Genomic DNA, 17,301 nt, shown 5'->3' on the forward strand with positions numbered 1-17,301 from the left:
ACCACTGTTAGTAAGGCTTGAGTGACGTGGGTAAATATGTGAATGTACTGTATGCACACGAAGATGAATACCCGGCTGCACTCACACCCACCCATGCATCCTCACATGCACATGCACACACATACAGTTGAGGTATAGGCTACATGCTAAGTCTGGATCTGAGGAGTGCATAAAAGCTTTTCCAGTTGAGAACATGGCGATGATGAGTAACTAACACAGGAGCAGAGTCGTTCGGTTATAGACTCACTTGTTTCTGCCGCTGCCTTCCACTGCTCTGCCTGGCTGCCTCACCATCCATTAGGAAATTGGGAGCTAAAACTTCACAAACTCAATTAGCTCTCTCTCTCCTTCTGATCTCTCTTTCTAATCTCTCTCTCCAAATTTTCAGTAGAATGAGATACTCATTAAGGCCTACCTCTCCATCAGTTTCTTTCATAGTTTCTCAGAGGATAGAGAGAATCACATAACTTAACTCATACCACATCAACCTTCTATATGCTACGCAATTAACCCGGTAACCCTAGAATAGTAATACAATGTACCCACAGCTATAACACTAACCGTTAACCCTACAATGGTATTACAATGTACCTACAGCTATAACACTAACCTTTAACCCTACAATGGTATTACAATGTACCTACAGCTATAACACTAACCTTTAACCCTACAATGGTATTACAATGTACATACAGCTGTCATGCTAACAGCAATCCTGACCCTAACCATAGAATGGTATCACAATGTTCCTACAGCTGTCATGCTAACAGCAATCCTCACCCTAACCATAGAATGGTATCACAATGTTCCTACAGCTGTCATGCTAACAGCAATCCTCACCCTAACCATAGAATGGTATCACAATGTTCCTACAGCTGTCATGCTAACAGCAATCCTCACCCTAACCATAGAATGGTATCACAATATACCTATAGCTGTAATGCTAACTGTAACCCTGACCCTAAACTTTTAATATATCTTAACCTAATCTCAGCTGTTATCCATAACCCTGCAGAGTTGTGGTTGATAGTTTGAGCATCTACAGACCATCGATAGATGCTCTATCCAAATAAAGTGGGACCCTGGATTAGATGCTAAATCAAATGCAACAATAAATACATCAATTGTTTTTACATACAAAACATATTCAATTTGTGATGATATTCATTTAATCTAGTATTTATCAAGACTATATGAAATGGGCTCCTGAGCAGAGCAGCGGTCTAAGGAAATGCATCTCAGTGCTAGAGGTGTCACTACAGACACCCTGGTTCAAATTCAGGCTGTATTCACAACCGGCCGTGATTGGGGGTCCCATAAGGCGGCACACAATTGGCCCAGCATTGTTTGGCCAGTGTAGGCTGTCATTGTAAATAAGAATTTGTTCTTAACTGACTTGCCTGGTTATATAAAGGTTAAATAAAGGTTAAATAAAAATGGGTGAACTGTGAGTTTAATACAAAATAGTTGTCTGTGTCTGCCACCTACTGGTACAAATTTGTGGAGCAGCCTGTTCAATGACGTCACTCAATAATGTGAAGGAAAATAAACCATGTTTGGATAGAAGGAGTTGGCCATAGTTTCAACTCTCATTCCATAGGAAATGAGTATTCAGTTGCTTTAGAAATGAACTTTGCCAGTTTACCATATTTCTATTTGGTACAGAGTATAATGTGAGTATGAACGTAATTGCCTGAAGGGACACACACATAATTGGGGGTTAGTACACTGAAGATTATTAATAGATGATTTTTCTCACCATGTGACATTTGAAACCCATGGCCCTTTGGCAGTTTATAATAAGTGGGACAGTAACATTTGGGTTTGGGAAATAAGGATGGCATTTAAAGGTCCAATGCTGCCATTGTTATCTCAATATAAATGTTCTGAGTAAAAATGCAATACCTGTGAATGTTTTCAACTAAAATGGTAAAAAAAAAAACTTCAAATAGCTTCTTTGCAAGCAAGAATTTAGCTAGGACTTTCTGGTATTGGGCTGGGTGGGCAGGTGAAAACTGAAAACTAGATGTTGGCAGAGAGGTTAGGAACTCTCTTTCTTATTGGTCTATTAACAAATGTATTGCCTGATCATGTCACCAGGCAGGACAAAACTCCATCCAACCAAAACAGGCTGAAATCTTTTTAAGCAGCTTACACTAAAAAGGAAATTAACATAATGTTCACAATTTCACAGTATTATTCCAACCTCATTCTGTGGGAAATATATATAAAACACAGCAAAATCACACTTTTGACTGCACTGGGCCTTTAGTTTGTAGTTTATAATGAAAATGAAAGTCAGGAGATTTGATGCATTTCAGCGTTTTTATTTGAGCACTCAAAAGAAAGTATTCATAACAACCATGTTACGTGTCCTTCGCAGCCATGGATATATCTTTACGACTACGAGCAGAGCTTGGACACACAGGGCTTATCCACACGACAAATGGAAACGTTATGAGATCATATTCCAGGCTAGAACGAGCATTTCATACCATTTGATAATTGTTAACACAATTTGATCATGTTTTGTGTCTGCAAATGAACAAGTTTCAATTGGTTTTATGTGAAGAGAGTCCTACATTTTGTTTTATGTCATGCAACACTAATCAGAGGTGTTCTGGACCACAACTTTAAGCTATCATCAAAACCGAAACCTTAAGGAACTCTTGTCTGAAATGTTGTGGCACATCACTTAGACAGCACTCGCAAATGTCTGACTGACAAAGAGTGGTGTCAGGGGAATATCAGCCCTGAGAATCCAAGCCCAGTTAGAGAGGTGACATTGTGACATGTGAAATAGTGCTGTCATGTCCAGTTGCCAGGTTTGTATTGAGGATAGTCTACATGCTGGGAATAAAGGTACTTTGTCCTCTTATTCAACACAGGCTGTAAAAAGAGGTGAAACAAGAACATCAGAATGTTTCATGACCACGCACAATGATTGTGCAACTTATCATGAGGTGAATATTACACATGATATGACCGTATACTCACTTTATTTGGGGGGGGCAACAGTTCACAGTGCATTTCTCATGTGAGTGAGATGGGGCTCTTGTCCATGTGCAGTAGATGTACAGTACAACACATCATTTACTACCTGAGGTTTCATACAAAATATAAAGTCTGTATCACTACAATGATGTGGTTTTAAACTGAGGTCACATTGAGCCAGATGTGATGCAATGATATGAAATGATTTCCAATACATGTTTTGTTGATTGAATTACAGTGATATGGTTATGTCCACTCTTTGGGCAAACAAGCGAATTAGATTGTATTTAACTGTAAAAGGTGTATGTTGATGAAAGGAGTCACCACCATTGAAACGCAGCTGTATCTTCTGTGCAGTAGCTAACCCAAAACCCACGTAGCTAGCTTTAAAGTAGCCCGGTGAATACTAACATTTAGATGGCTTAATACTGCCATTGGTGGAGTCTGTTGGACAACTACTGCTCTAGGTTTGTGTTCAGGAACATGAGTGGAGAACAAGAGATAGTCAAACTATAGTCATATCACTGACCCTCTTCACAATCAGTAGCACAAACACACGCAGGCACACACACAAGCACACACATACATACAAACATACACACACACACACACACACACACACCTTAATGTGTCATTATACAGTAGTGACAGACAATAGAGGGCTGTGACCGAGAATGTTGTCCCCCTGCCCCACCCTTGTCCCATGGGTCAGCAGCTCCTCCACTGTGGTCCAGTCATCCAGCAGTTTATGGTTCCTCAGACGGCTCTGCTTCCTGTGGCTGAGCTCCAGCACTGTGCTGCAGCCTCCTCCAGGACCCCCTGCACCCCCAAGGCCCCCAGCAACCCCTGTACCTCCAGCCCCATTCTCCCCTGCCCCCTCAGCCCCACGGTTCAGCTTCCTCTGCCTCTGCTCCCGGGCCCATGCCAGGTGGCGCCGGCGCTCAGTCCTGTTCCAGTAGCGGCCTGCCCAGGCCTCCCCGCGGGCCTCCTCATCCGTGGTGACCTCACTCCGCTCGTCAGCCAGCCGGGAGGCCCGTGCCTTCAGGAGCTGGTTCCTCACCGCCCGGGGATTCCCAGAGAGACCCCTCCTGGAGCGGGCAGAGGGCCCATCCAGCGTGCTATAGAGGGGACCGCAGGGACAGTCTGCTTGGGGCCAGTCCCCACCAATGTGAGGATGTCCCAGTGTCGCAAACTGACGCCAGTCTGCTGGCTCCTTCCCACGCTGTTTCTTTGAGGGACTCTTGGAAAGACCCTGTTTCTCACTGTTATATTCCTCACTGGCCATACTGCTTCTGTGGTTATCCACACATCCTTGCCAGGTGCCTTCCACATGGTCACTCAGTGGACATCTCCTCTTCTCACTGATGTCTGTGTTGAACCCCCTGTTGTATTGTCCTGTGCCAGAGTTCTCAGTGGGCACGGCTAGGTGGTTTGGGCTGCTGGGCGGTTGTCGGTTTACGTGTCTGTATTTCCCTGTGGCAGTGTTCCCAGCGGGCAGGGCTGGGTGGCTGGCCCGTCTCCTGTCTGATAAGTCATGCACAGTGTGGCTGCGGCTGGGAAGGTCCTCAGAAGAGTGCTGGTTCAGCATCAATGCTCTCCTGTGGCAGGGTTCTGTACGGCAGCTGGAGGCAGCAACCCTAGGAGCAAACCCGGTGCCATGCCTGCTCAGCTGGGGGCTCCTGGCTTTGCGGAACTGAATGGAGCTACTACCCATGGTGCACTGGTGGGTCATGGCTGTATGAACTCCGTCTGCGGCTCTGCCAGCCTGGGGGTCACAGGTCAGGGTCTCAGGGATGGACTCCAGGTCCCAGCGAGACTTTGATCTCTGTTCCCGGGGCACGACGCGACTCCGGTAGTTGTGGATCCTCCCATCTATAATCTTCTGGAAGTGGCGGAACTCCCCTGTGCTGACGCTGTGGAAGCCAGAGTCACTGAGCTCTGACGAAAGGAGGGACTCAGAGGAGGGAGAGCTTCCCCGGCTGGTGTTTCCTGGAGGAGAGGACATAGGGGCCTCTACCCCCTCCTCTGTCTCTGGGTCAGACAGGTCCCCCTGGTGGAGGCTGCCATCGGTGCAGCCCAGGCCGCTGTCAAGCTCGTGGAGAGGCAGGTAATTCAGAGGCCTGTCCAGCCAGTGGCCCTCATATTCACTCTGAAATAGAGGATGGAAGAAACATTGGTTGTTATACTTGTGAATGTTTATGACCACGTGTTCAAATAGACAATTGTTTTCTATCTTTTTATTTCTTACAGTACCTGGCTCAGGAAGCTGCTAGGCTCATCATTATCAGTGTTACAGCAGCCAATCAGACAGTTCCTGTTATTGGGCTGGTTAGTCATCATCTCTGGATCCTATAGGTGAACATAAGGAGTGGATACACAAGTCTTAGATATCAATGGGGTGTACAAAATCTAGGCTAGACTCATTAACAGATGTAGGATATTAATCACCCTGTTAGAGGAGAATGTATAACTTGTGTATATGAGGTATAAAAAGACTTCTGAAGTTTGTCATTTCCACTTAGAAATGGTAGACTTGATTCTCCCTTACAAAAAATGTACCAACCCTAACAAAAAATGTACCAACCCTAACAAAAAATGTACCAACCCCAACAAACATGTCCATTCATTATAATCCACATAATACATTTCCCATTGCTGCAGGATTATTTTCCTGCTGTAGCAAACCGGCTCAAATGAATAACTCACATCATCATACTCTATCCTGTTAATGTCCTCCAGATTGTAGGCAACACTGGGGAGGTATCCATTGGCTGCATAGAGTTCTGGTGGAAGGGTCATGTGATCATAGTAAGGTCTGTGGAGAATGAGGTCATCACATATGAAAACATGGCTGTTTCACACCGTAGGCATTTTAAGCGTAAGTGACTATGTTTACACATTAGACCGGTTCAAGTCAGTGGTTCCTTTCAATTCTAACACCGCTTCTGTATACATCTCACGGCTATACTCTAAATGACATAACCCAGAGCCTCAATCATGGGACATCACTGGTTCAATATAACTGGGTCACTATTAATCTGCCATTATACTTGCATACACAAGCAAATAAAGAGACAGAGGCCCAAACCAAGCAGCACATACCCAGAAGCGTAGGCACAGAGGCCAGGCCCGGCCCCCTCCCCCTCCCCCTCCCCTAGGGCCCTCAGAGCCTCCCAGGATTGCTGCTCCGTCTGGGTGCCGCAGTCAGACACTGGGTACTGGGAGTGATGACGCCTTCTCCCGCGCCGGTGTCTCCCCTCAATCTGCATAGTGATTGGCTGCTCATAGCCGTCCCCCCGGAACTGCAACTTCTCTCGGTGGCTGAGATGGGACAGGTCACGCCCTTTGACCTGGGAGACATATGAACATACAAGGTCAGATGTAGAGGAAGTGAGGTAGTTGAGTTTTGCTGGCTCATTCATGCCATCTGATATCTTATGTCTGTTTTGTCTTTTGTTAGACACAAGGACATCACAGGACCAGGGTGGCACAGTTGATTTAATGTACAGTATATGTGTGGGCCATGTCCCATCGAACAAAAGCACTATGGTGGAAAGAATAATAGAGCATCAACACCTCAATAAAGATCATGTTTGGAAGTGGCAGACAGTACTGTAAGCAGACATTAGCTTCTTGTTATTATAATGCGTGAAATCTCATGGGTCTAGAAATGTAGGCCAGCTGAGCTGGACTGATTCTCGCCATGGATTCTGGGCTGTGCTTTTCTGGCTCATCTGAAAAGCTTTGTGCTCAATAAAACCCTAGAGATGCAACTCAGGAAGATCTTTTCCACCCCACTGCACTCTAGGGCTGTCCCCGGCTAAAGAAAATCTGGGTGGACCAGGAGTCATCTGCTCTTTTGACCAATCGATTGTTTGACATTTTAAAACGCATATTTTTCAATACATAGACACATCCTAAGTGTTAAAATCATATCAACTATATGCACTGAGCTTGTCTGATGCTTTAAGCACTGTTTCGCTTTTATGCTCTGTTTGATGAAATAATTAAGACACACAAAGAACTAGAGGGAGTACAACCACAATTGATTTTCCTTCTGCAGGGCCGGGCTCACACTTGATGTGCTGGGTTTTTAAAAATCACAGCCAGTATCTGTGTGACTCGTACCCATTGTGTCTCTCTCCTCCCTGCTGCAGTGACCACTACCGAACATCAACAGTGTTTATCGCGCTGTCCATTTTGCTGAAGCTGGAACATAATCACAGGCATTTCTGACTGAAAAGTTCTGTTACCGAAATCCTTCACTTCTTAAGGAAAGAACATTCCCTATTCCCTCAACCGTTGCTCTCTTTATGTGACACGTGTGCATCGAAAGTAAGTGACCAATAGGGCCTGACCTACAGCATAATCACATCAATAAAATGGTTATAACAATCTCAGAACACCGTAACACATGTGACAGCAAAATGGATGCAAAGGACGTGACAAATAAACTTGAAACAGGATTGTTTACTGGTTGCTCAGGAGGAAAAGGGGAAGTCAGATGTGTGGAATAAATCTTACTAGTTGTGTAAAATACTGGAGATCAATAAATACAATTAAAATAAGAAGCACTTCTTTATATATATTATGTATGCCAAACAGGTACTGTTAGATTACAATATAATTTTCCTGATCGTTTGGAAGAAAGAACAAAACTAAATAAATCATAAATCTATCAGAGAGTCTGTTGTAATGTGTTTGTAAAGCCTTTATTACAGCAAAGACTAAAAACAGTCACATTCATTTCTGAATACAATTTCCCGAAATGGAACGGTTTATTTATTGCTTATGCTAATTATTCAAGGGTCGCATTGTTATTTTATTTTAAAACAAAAATGCTTGATTGCATTTCGAATCATGAATGACTTGTATACTGTGTGATGACATGAACAAATGCATGATTGATTGAAACAGTAGCCTATATAAGTATTGAAATATAGGCCTAAGTAAGTTACGGTATCAAGACTGAACAGGATGCGCTCTTAGGCCTACAGCTTAATGGTGGTTATACAAGGCTGTTATATAAGATTACTAATGATAATGATGTTACTTATTATTATAATGATGATCATAATAATAATAGTAATAATAACAATAAGAAAGAGATCAAGAAAAAGGAAGATTAATGTTATTACTATAAATATAATTTTGGAACAGTGTAAACAACACAAAATAAGTTATAAACAATACCAGAGGCTGTTGTAACGAAAGAAAAAAAGTGTAAAGCCTTTTATTACAGCAAAGTAAAGTTAAAAAATAGCAGAATTTGTGAAATCGTTTATCCAACATGTTGTGATTGGGTGAGGCTTGGTGCTCACGGAATCAGTAAGCTATTAAACAAACACTCAAACAGGCAACAGAAGTAGGATCTGTCTTATTTCTGTAGATATACAGTACCAGTCAAAAGTTTGGACACACCTACTCATTTACAGTGGCTTGCGAAAGTATTCACCCCCCTTGGCATTTTTCCAGTTTTGTTGCATTACGATCTGGAATTAAAATAGATTTTGGGGGGGTTTGTATAATTTCATTTACACAACATGCCTACCACTTTGAAGATGCAAAATATTTTTGATTGTCGAAAAAACAAGAAATATTACCAAAAAAAACAGAAAGCTTGAGCATGCAAAATATTACTTTTTGTTTAACACTTTTTTGGTTACTACATGATTCCATATGTGTTATTTCATAGTTGTGATGTCTTCACTATTATTCTACAATGTAGAAAATTGTAAAAATAAAGGAAAACCCTTGAATGAGTAGGTGTGTCCAAACTTTTGACTGGTACTGTACATGGATGATTTTTAAAGCTAGGCACATTTAACAGCTAGTATATTGATTATAGACCTAAATAATTGGGGTTTCCTCTCTTCTCACTTTTCTTAGACAATAAGGCAAGGGCTGTTTTCTCATCTCCTCATTCTGCTGCTGCCATTGTTCTCAACACCAATATGCTGTTTAACTGCTGTTATTCACAATCAGTGCATTCGGAAAGTATTCAGATCCCTTCACTTTTTCCACATTTTGTTATTGTCACGATCGTCGTAGTGAGGAGACCAAAGCGCAGCATGGTGTCAATACATTATTTTAATGTAGATGAAAGAACATGACGAACACTAAACAAACGAACAAAATAATAAGACGAACGTGACCGCTATAGAAACTGAGTGCTAACATGCAACATCACATAGACAATAACCCACGAACCACAATACAAAACAGGCTACCTAAATATGGTTCCCAATCAGAGACAACGACAAACACCTGCCACTGATTGAGAACCATATCAGGCAGGTCCTGGCCGGCTGACGGCTCTGTGGCGGGTCCTGGCCGGCTGACGGCTCTGGCGGCTCCTGGCTGGCGGCTCCTGGCTGGCGGCTCTGGCGGCTCCTGGCTAGCTGACGGCTCTGGCGGCTCGCTGGCTGGCGGCTCTGGCGGCTCCTGGCTGACTGGCGGCTCTGGCGGCTCCTGGCTGAGTGGCAGCTCAGGACAGACAGGAGACTCTGGCGGCTCAGGACAAACGGGAGACTCTGGCGGCTCAGGACAGATGTGAGACTCTGGCGGCTCTGGGCAGGAGGTAGGCTCTGGCGGCGCTGGACAGGCGGGAGCATCTGTGGGGATGAGACGGAGAGACAGCCTGGTGCGGGGGGCTGCCACCGGAGGGCTGGTGCGTGGAGGTGGCACCGGATAGACCGGACCGTGAAGGCGTACTGGAGATCTTGAGAGCAGGGCTGGCACCATACGCCCTGGCTGGATCCTCACCCTAGCCCAGCAGATGCGAGGATGTAGCGCACCGGGCTAAGCACACTTACTGGGGACACCGTGCGCTCCACCGCATAACACGGTAAGCATGGCTCGGAGAACTGTAATGCCGAGCTGGCGCAGGACGTGTAGGGCTAGGGAGGTGCACAGGAGGCCTGGTGCATGGGGCTGGCACAGTCTTCACCAGACGGCTAGCACGCACCTCAGGACGAGTATGGAGAGCTGACCCAGGTGACATTAAATCCCCGAAACGCTCCGTCGGGCGGATGTCATGCTTCAGGCACCAACACAGCACCTCCCTCATAACTCTCTCCTCCAATCTCCCCATTAACTCCTTCACTGTCTCTGCTTCGCTCACCTCCAATACCGCCCTGACCGGCTCTGGTTCCATCCTTGGCCCCTTACGGTAAGCTGGGGGAGTTGGCTCAGGTCTGACTCCTGACTCTGCCACACTCTCCCTGTGCCCCCCCCCAATACATTTTTGGGGCTGCCTCTCGGGCTTCCAGCCGCCCTGCCGTGCTGCCTCCTCATACCGGCGCCTCTCTGCTTTCGCTGCCTCCAGCTCTGCTTTGGGGCGGCGATATTCCCCTGGCTGTGCCCAGGGTCCTTCGCCGTCTAGAAACTCCTCCCAAGTCCATGAGTCCTGCGTTCTTTGCCCCTGCTGCTGCTGGCCGTTACCACGCTGCTTGGTCCATTGTTGGTGGGTTATTCTGTCACGAGAGTGACAGTTATGTTACAGCCTTATTCTAAAATGGATTTAAAAAATGAAAATATCTCATCAATCTACACACAATACCCCATAATGACGAAAAAACAGGTTTTTAGAAATGTTTCCAAATGTATAAAAAATAAATCAACTGAAATATCCCATTTACAGCAGAGGGAACACCCCCCTATCCACATTGATGGAACAGTAGTGGAGAGGGTAGTAAGTTTTAAGTTCCTCGGCGTACACATCACAGACAAACTGAATTGGTCCACCCACACAGACAGCATTGTGAAGAAGGCGCAGCAGCGCCTCTTCAACCTCAGGAGGCTGAAGAAATTCGACTTGTCACCAAAAGCACTCACAAACATCTACAGATGCACAATCGAGAGCATCCTGTCGGGCTGTATCACCGCCTGGTACGGCAACTGCTCCGCCCACAACCGCAAGGCTCTCCAGAGGGTAGTGAGGTCTGCACAGCGCATCACCGGGGGCAAACTACCTGCCCTCCAGGACACCTACACCACCCGATGTCACAGGAAGGCCATAAAGATCATCAAGGACAACAACCACCCGAGCCACTGCCTGTTCACCCCGCTATCATCGAGAAGGCGAGGTCAGTACAGGTGCATCAAAGCTGGGACCGAGAGACTGAAAAACAGCTTCTATCTCAAGGCCATCAGACTGTTAAACAGCGACCACTAACATTGAGTGGCTGCTGCCAACACACTGACTCAACTCCAGCCACTTTAATAATGGGAATTGATGGGAAATTGTGTAAAATATATCACTAGCCACTTTAAACAATGCTACCTAATATAACGTTTACATACCCTACATTATTCATCTCATATGTATACGTATATACTGTACTCTATATCATCTACTGCATCCTTATGTAATACATGTATGTTTGTTTACATACTCATCTCATATGTATATACTGCACTCAATACCATCTACTGTATCTTGCCTATGCCGCTCTGTACCATCACTCATTCATACATCTTATGTACATATTCTTTATCCCCTTACACTAGATTACTTGTTGGTTATTACTGCATTGTCGGAACTAGAAGCACAAGCATTTCGCTACACTTGCACTAACATCTGCTAACCATGTGTATGTGACAAATAAAATAGTATTTGATTTGATTTGATTTACTTGAGTATTAAATTAAGACCCTTTACTCAGTGCTTTGTTGAAGCACCTTTGACAGTGGTTACAGCCTCTAGTCTTCTTGGATATGAAGCTACAAGCATGGCACGCCTGTATTTAGGGAGTTTCTCCTATTCTTCTCTGCAGATCCTCTCAAGCTCTGTCAGGTTGGATGGGGAGCGTCGCTGAAACTGCCATGACAACACACCATGCCATGTTTCAGAACACCTTAAATCGGTCTAAATACCCTCACAACCATGTGTTTCAATACTCCAGCAAAGTTAAGGTTTTGTGTCCTTTAAAGTGGTGGCAGTTCAGTTGCACTAGTTCACTAGTTTAGAGCACTTCATTTTAACAGTTTAAGCTTTCGGTTTTAATAATTTATTGCCACTGGGACATGCCGGTGTATCTGCTAAACTGCTTGCTGTGGATTGTGGGTTTACGAACGCGTTCATTTGTTTGTTGACTATAACATTAATATGGTGATGATGTAGGCTGTGTAACAGTTAGCGGTCATGGTATGAAGGTTTGGCTTTGAGTGGTTTTTGCACCTGGTCATAGACAGCTGTTGTGTTCTGCACTGAAGTCCACAAGTGAAGGGAAAAGGTTAGAGGAGGAGAGCGAAAAGGAATTATACAACTAGCAAAGTGATGATACTGTATGTGGCTGCTTTGAAAGTGAACTGTGTGCGGGTGTTTCGGAGTGTATTCATTCCGCTGATTCTGTTGCAAAAGCGGGGAGGGACCTACCGGATTTTGTCCAATAGAAACTCTTGTTTCTATTAATGATGTCCTCCTGGACTAATGATTACACCCAAGATCAGCTAGATCCAGGCAATAGTGTGCATGGCCGTATTGAATGTGTCGCTTTCTGTCACCTTGATTACTCCAATTTGTCTCTTGACCTGTGCACCTACGTTATAAACGTTCAATCGTAGGCTAAGCTGAAGCAACCTCATGATGGGTATAGGACAAATTTGAGTATCATGTAGTTGCTTAAACCTATCGATGATACATTTAGCTGGGTGAATGGAATATAAATGACAGTCATCCAATATGCTGTAATAGAAATAAAGTCATGCTCATAAAAAATGTATTGTCCTCCCTCATCTTAAACGGCACCGACTGCCACTGGTATACTGTGTGTCTGTGCTTGCAAACTTGTGAATTTATATGCGTGTGTATTGTGCTCAGATTCCAGTTTATAAATTCAAGGCAGGCAGCCAGGTTGAGCAGCCAAAGCTATTGCTAACAGTAGTTACTCCATTGACAATGGAGACATACACTCTATCAGGTCACCCATGAACACATTCACCCTCTGGTCACCAACGAGCAATCTTCTCTTAATGCACAGTATACAATTATTTTGATGCATTACAATGCACAGTATCTGGACCATGGCTGCTAAAATGGCCAGAGGCTGCTTGGGGCAAATAGAGATAGACAGTGTGTTGGTGAATAGTCGGCCTGTCTAGAGGCATCTACATGGCTTCCTGTGAGACCAGAGCAGGTCACCACAGCCACCATCAGTCCCTGTTAGCTACGCTTCAACACACACAGAAACTGCAGTAGTGTCTGTTCTTTTCATGGAATATTTTTGCCAACACAAATACGGTATGCATGCTAAAGACCCTCAGTTATGCAAACACACTCAAACGAACGCACATGAGGTCATACCATAAAATTGTGCGTGACCACACAAACACGTACGCACGCACACACACACACACTGTCTGCCCCGCTCGGGTCTTCAGATTACGTAGCCTGCGTATGCTGACTTTTCTGTGTGAAGTAAGACATGATGGTAACAGTATAGGCTGCTCTGTCTATAAGCACACAAATCCCAGAACAAAGGCACAGGTTGAACGCACTCATGCAAACGCACTCATGCAAACACACACACACACACACACACACACACACACACACACACACACACACACACACACACACACACACACACACACACACACACACACACACACCACACACACACACACACACAAACACACACACACACACACACACACAACCACCCTTACTTACCCCATTCCCATTGTCAGCCCACTGTCCCTGTCCAGAGAGCCGACAGCCCATGTCTGTGTCACTCTGGTGGAGGTCTGGCCGATCCACTTACAGCAGTGGAGGGGGAGAAAGGAGGAGGGAAGGCCAGCTCGAAGGTAAGAGGAAGGTAGACAAGCCAGCTCAGAGGTATGAAGGATGAAACCAGTGCAGCAGTGCATCGATCCAATCTGTGCCAGAGTCCTGGGAAGAGGAAAGGCGGGCAGAAATGCCCCCCCCCCCCTCCTCAAATGATAGAGAATGTGAGCCTTGTCAGTGCGTGGATTCTGCAGTGCTGGAGAATAGAATGCTGCTGTTACTCGCTTCACTTCTCTCTCATCCTCTCTCAGAGTCAGCCTCTGAGGCTCCACCCACGAACAGACCCTCTCCTCATGCATATTCAGCATCTGTCAACACCAATGAACCAATCCCAGAGCCAGAATGAGAGAGGGAGGGAGGCCTGTGGATGGTATTGGTTCAAACGATTCGCAGTCAAACATTCATTCATTTATTCAGTCTTCCCCACAGTGTTTATCACCATTTGTACTTGATGAAAATGAAATGGTCTTTCCCTTTTTAAACCCTCTCCTCCCCAAACGAAGGTACAGTATGTTGGTAATTGCATGGCAGAGATTACTCCCATATCAATGTGATATTTTGCATTATGTTTATATTTGCCATTTTAATGATAGAAGCTAAGAGTGTCAGTAAACAAATACAGTATGTCATTATTATGCTTAAATATTCAATAGCTAACCCTTGGCAAGAACTCTTACCAGCTGTGGAATTATTGAATGCTAGGGAATTGGTTTAGTTATGGAACATTTTTGTAGTGGCATAAGGTGTCCAGAAGGAGAGGGAATTTTGCAAGAAACACTAATGCTGGTTAATGAGCTTTCATTCTAAACTCTAGGGAGAGAAAGGCATAAACACACATCCACCAGCACACATTACTTCACATCACCTACAGCACCCAGTGTCACAGGAAGGCCAAAAAGATCATCAAGGACAACAACCACCCGAGCCACTGCTTGTTCACCCTGCTATCATCCAGAAGGCGAGGTCAGTAGAGGTGCATCAAAGCTGGGACCAAGAGACTGAAAAACAGCTTATATCAGACTGTTAAATAGCCACCACTAGCACATTAGAGGCTGCTGCATAGACTTGAAATCACTGGCCACTTTAATAATGGAGCACTTGTCACTTTAATAATGTTTACATATTTTGTATTACTCATCTCATATGTATATACTGTATTATATTATATTCTACTGTATCTTAGTCTATGCCGCTCTGACTTTACTTACATTGTGTGTATTGTTAGATATTACTGCACTGTTGGAGCTATAAACACAAGCATTTTGCTACACCTGCAATAACATCTGCTAAACACATTTATGTGTCTGATAACATCTGCTAAACACATTTATGTGTCTGATAACATCTGCTAAACACGTGTATGTGTCCGATAACATCTGCTAAACACGTGTATGTGACCGATAACATCTGCTAAACACGTGTATGTGTCCGATAACATCTGCTAAACACGTGTATGTGACCGATAACATCTGCTAAACATGTGTATGTGTCCGATAACATCTGCTAAACATGTGTATGTGACCGATAACATCTGCTAAACACGTGTATGTGTCCGATAACATCTGCTAAACACGTGTATGTGTCCGATAACATCTGCTAAACACGTGTATGTGACCGATAACATCTGCTAAACATGTGTATGTGACCGATAACATCTGCTAAACACGTGTATGTGACCGATAACATCTGCTAAACACGTGTATGTGACCGATAACATCTGCTAAACACGTGTATGTGTCTGATAACATCTGCTAAACACGTGTATGTGACGGATAACATCTGCTAAACATGTGTATGTGTCCGATAACATCTGCTATACACGTGTATGTGTCCGATAACATCTGCTAAACATGTGTATGTGACCGATAACATCTGCTAAACACATGTATGTGTCCGATAACATCTGCTAAACATGTGTATGTGACCGATAACATCTGCTAAACACGTGTATGTGACCGATAACATCTGCTAAACACGTGTATGTGTCTGATAACATCTGCTAAACACGTGTATGTGACGGATAACATCTGCTAAACACGTGTATGTGTCTGATAACATCTGCTAAACACGTGTATGTGACGGATAACATCTGCTAAACACGTGTATGTGTCTGATAACATCTGCTAAACACGTGTATGTGACGGATAACATCTGCTAAACACGTGTATGTGTCCGATAACATCTGCTCAACATGTGTATGTGACCGATAACATATGCTAAACATGTGTATGTGACGGATAACATCTGCTAAACACGTGTATGTGACCGATAACATCTGCTAAACACGTGTATGTGTCCGATAACATCTGCTAAACACGTGTATGTGACCGATAACATCTGCTAAACACGTGTATGTGTCCGATAACATCTGCTAAACACGTGTATGTGTCTGATAACATCTGCTAAACACGTGTATGTGACCGATAACATCTGTTAAACACGTGTATGTGTCCGATAACATCTGCTAAACACGTGTATGTGTCTGATAACATCTGCTAAACACGTGTATGTGTCCGATAACATCTGCTAAACACGTGTATGTGACCGATAACATCTGCTAAACACGTGTGTGTGACCGATAACATCTGCTAAACACGTGTATGTGTCCGATAACATCTGCTAAACACGTGTATGTGTCCGATAACATCTGCTAAACATGTGTATGTGACCGATAACATCTGCTAAACACGTGTATGTGACCGATAACATCTGCTAAACACGTGTATGTGTCCGATAACATCTCCTAAACATGGGTATGTGACTGATAACATCTCCTAAACATGTGTATGTGACTGATAACATCTGCTAAACACGTGTATGTGACCGATAACATCTGCTAAACACGTGTATGTGACCGATAACATCTGCTAAACACGTGTATGTGACTGATAACATCTGCTAAACACGTGTATGTGACCGATAACATCTGCTAAACACGTGTATGTGACCGATAACATCTCCTAAACATGTGTATGTGACTGATAACATTTGATTTTATGATTTTGATTTGATCACCCATTTAAAGCACTAACACAGTCATACTCACAGAGGAGGAGTCAACCCCCAGCAGAGGCAAACAATCTCTGTCTCTATCTGCAGGGCACAGTGACTGTCATGTCAGTCACTCTGTCAGCACACCAGACAATTTGGCGCTCAAAAGCATGGATTTGCTATTCACTTTGTGTGTGTGAGCTGTGTCTTTGGGATCAAGTCCAGGGTTCTGGTTTGCCTGCTTGCATTCTCACATGAATCCAGTGTCTCCAGGTTCTAAGAATATCCCCTTCACCAATCATTTCCTCTTCTAGATTTTCAGTCCGTTATTATGAAGGATGACGAGAGTGGAATAGATCAGTTAGAGGTAGCCTAGAAATCCTGAGAACAGAGAGCGCTTCAGAGGAGTGACAATAAAAGGAAACATAAAACAGGAGAGAGAGAGAGAGAGAGAGAGAGAGAGAGAGAGAGAGAGGGCACACTAGTTCATGTCATCTTCAATCACGTCCCCACGGAGTGCCAGCCTC

General features: G+C 44.2%; 1 protein-coding gene across 1 annotated transcript; it reads right to left on the reverse strand.

The window, feature by feature from the left end:
• Positions 1–2,311: 2,311 nt before the first annotated feature.
• On the reverse strand, positions 2,312–14,085 carry LOC116354424 (uncharacterized). Its single transcript, XM_031794179.1, has 4 exons — positions 13,670–14,085; positions 5,701–6,344; positions 5,248–5,343; positions 2,312–5,143 (listed from the first exon to the last, which is right to left on the reverse strand). Exons 2-4 carry the CDS (start codon positions 5,791–5,793, stop codon positions 3,629–3,631), a joined length of 1,704 nt encoding a protein of 567 aa, XP_031650039.1. The 5' UTR covers positions 5,794–6,344; positions 13,670–14,085; the 3' UTR covers positions 2,312–3,628.
• Positions 14,086–17,301: the final 3,216 nt, after the last annotated feature.

This window comes from Oncorhynchus kisutch, linkage group LG17 (assembly GCF_002021735.2).
Source record: "Oncorhynchus kisutch isolate 150728-3 linkage group LG17, Okis_V2, whole genome shotgun sequence".
Classification (NCBI taxonomy): Eukaryota; Metazoa; Chordata; class Actinopteri; order Salmoniformes; family Salmonidae; genus Oncorhynchus; species Oncorhynchus kisutch.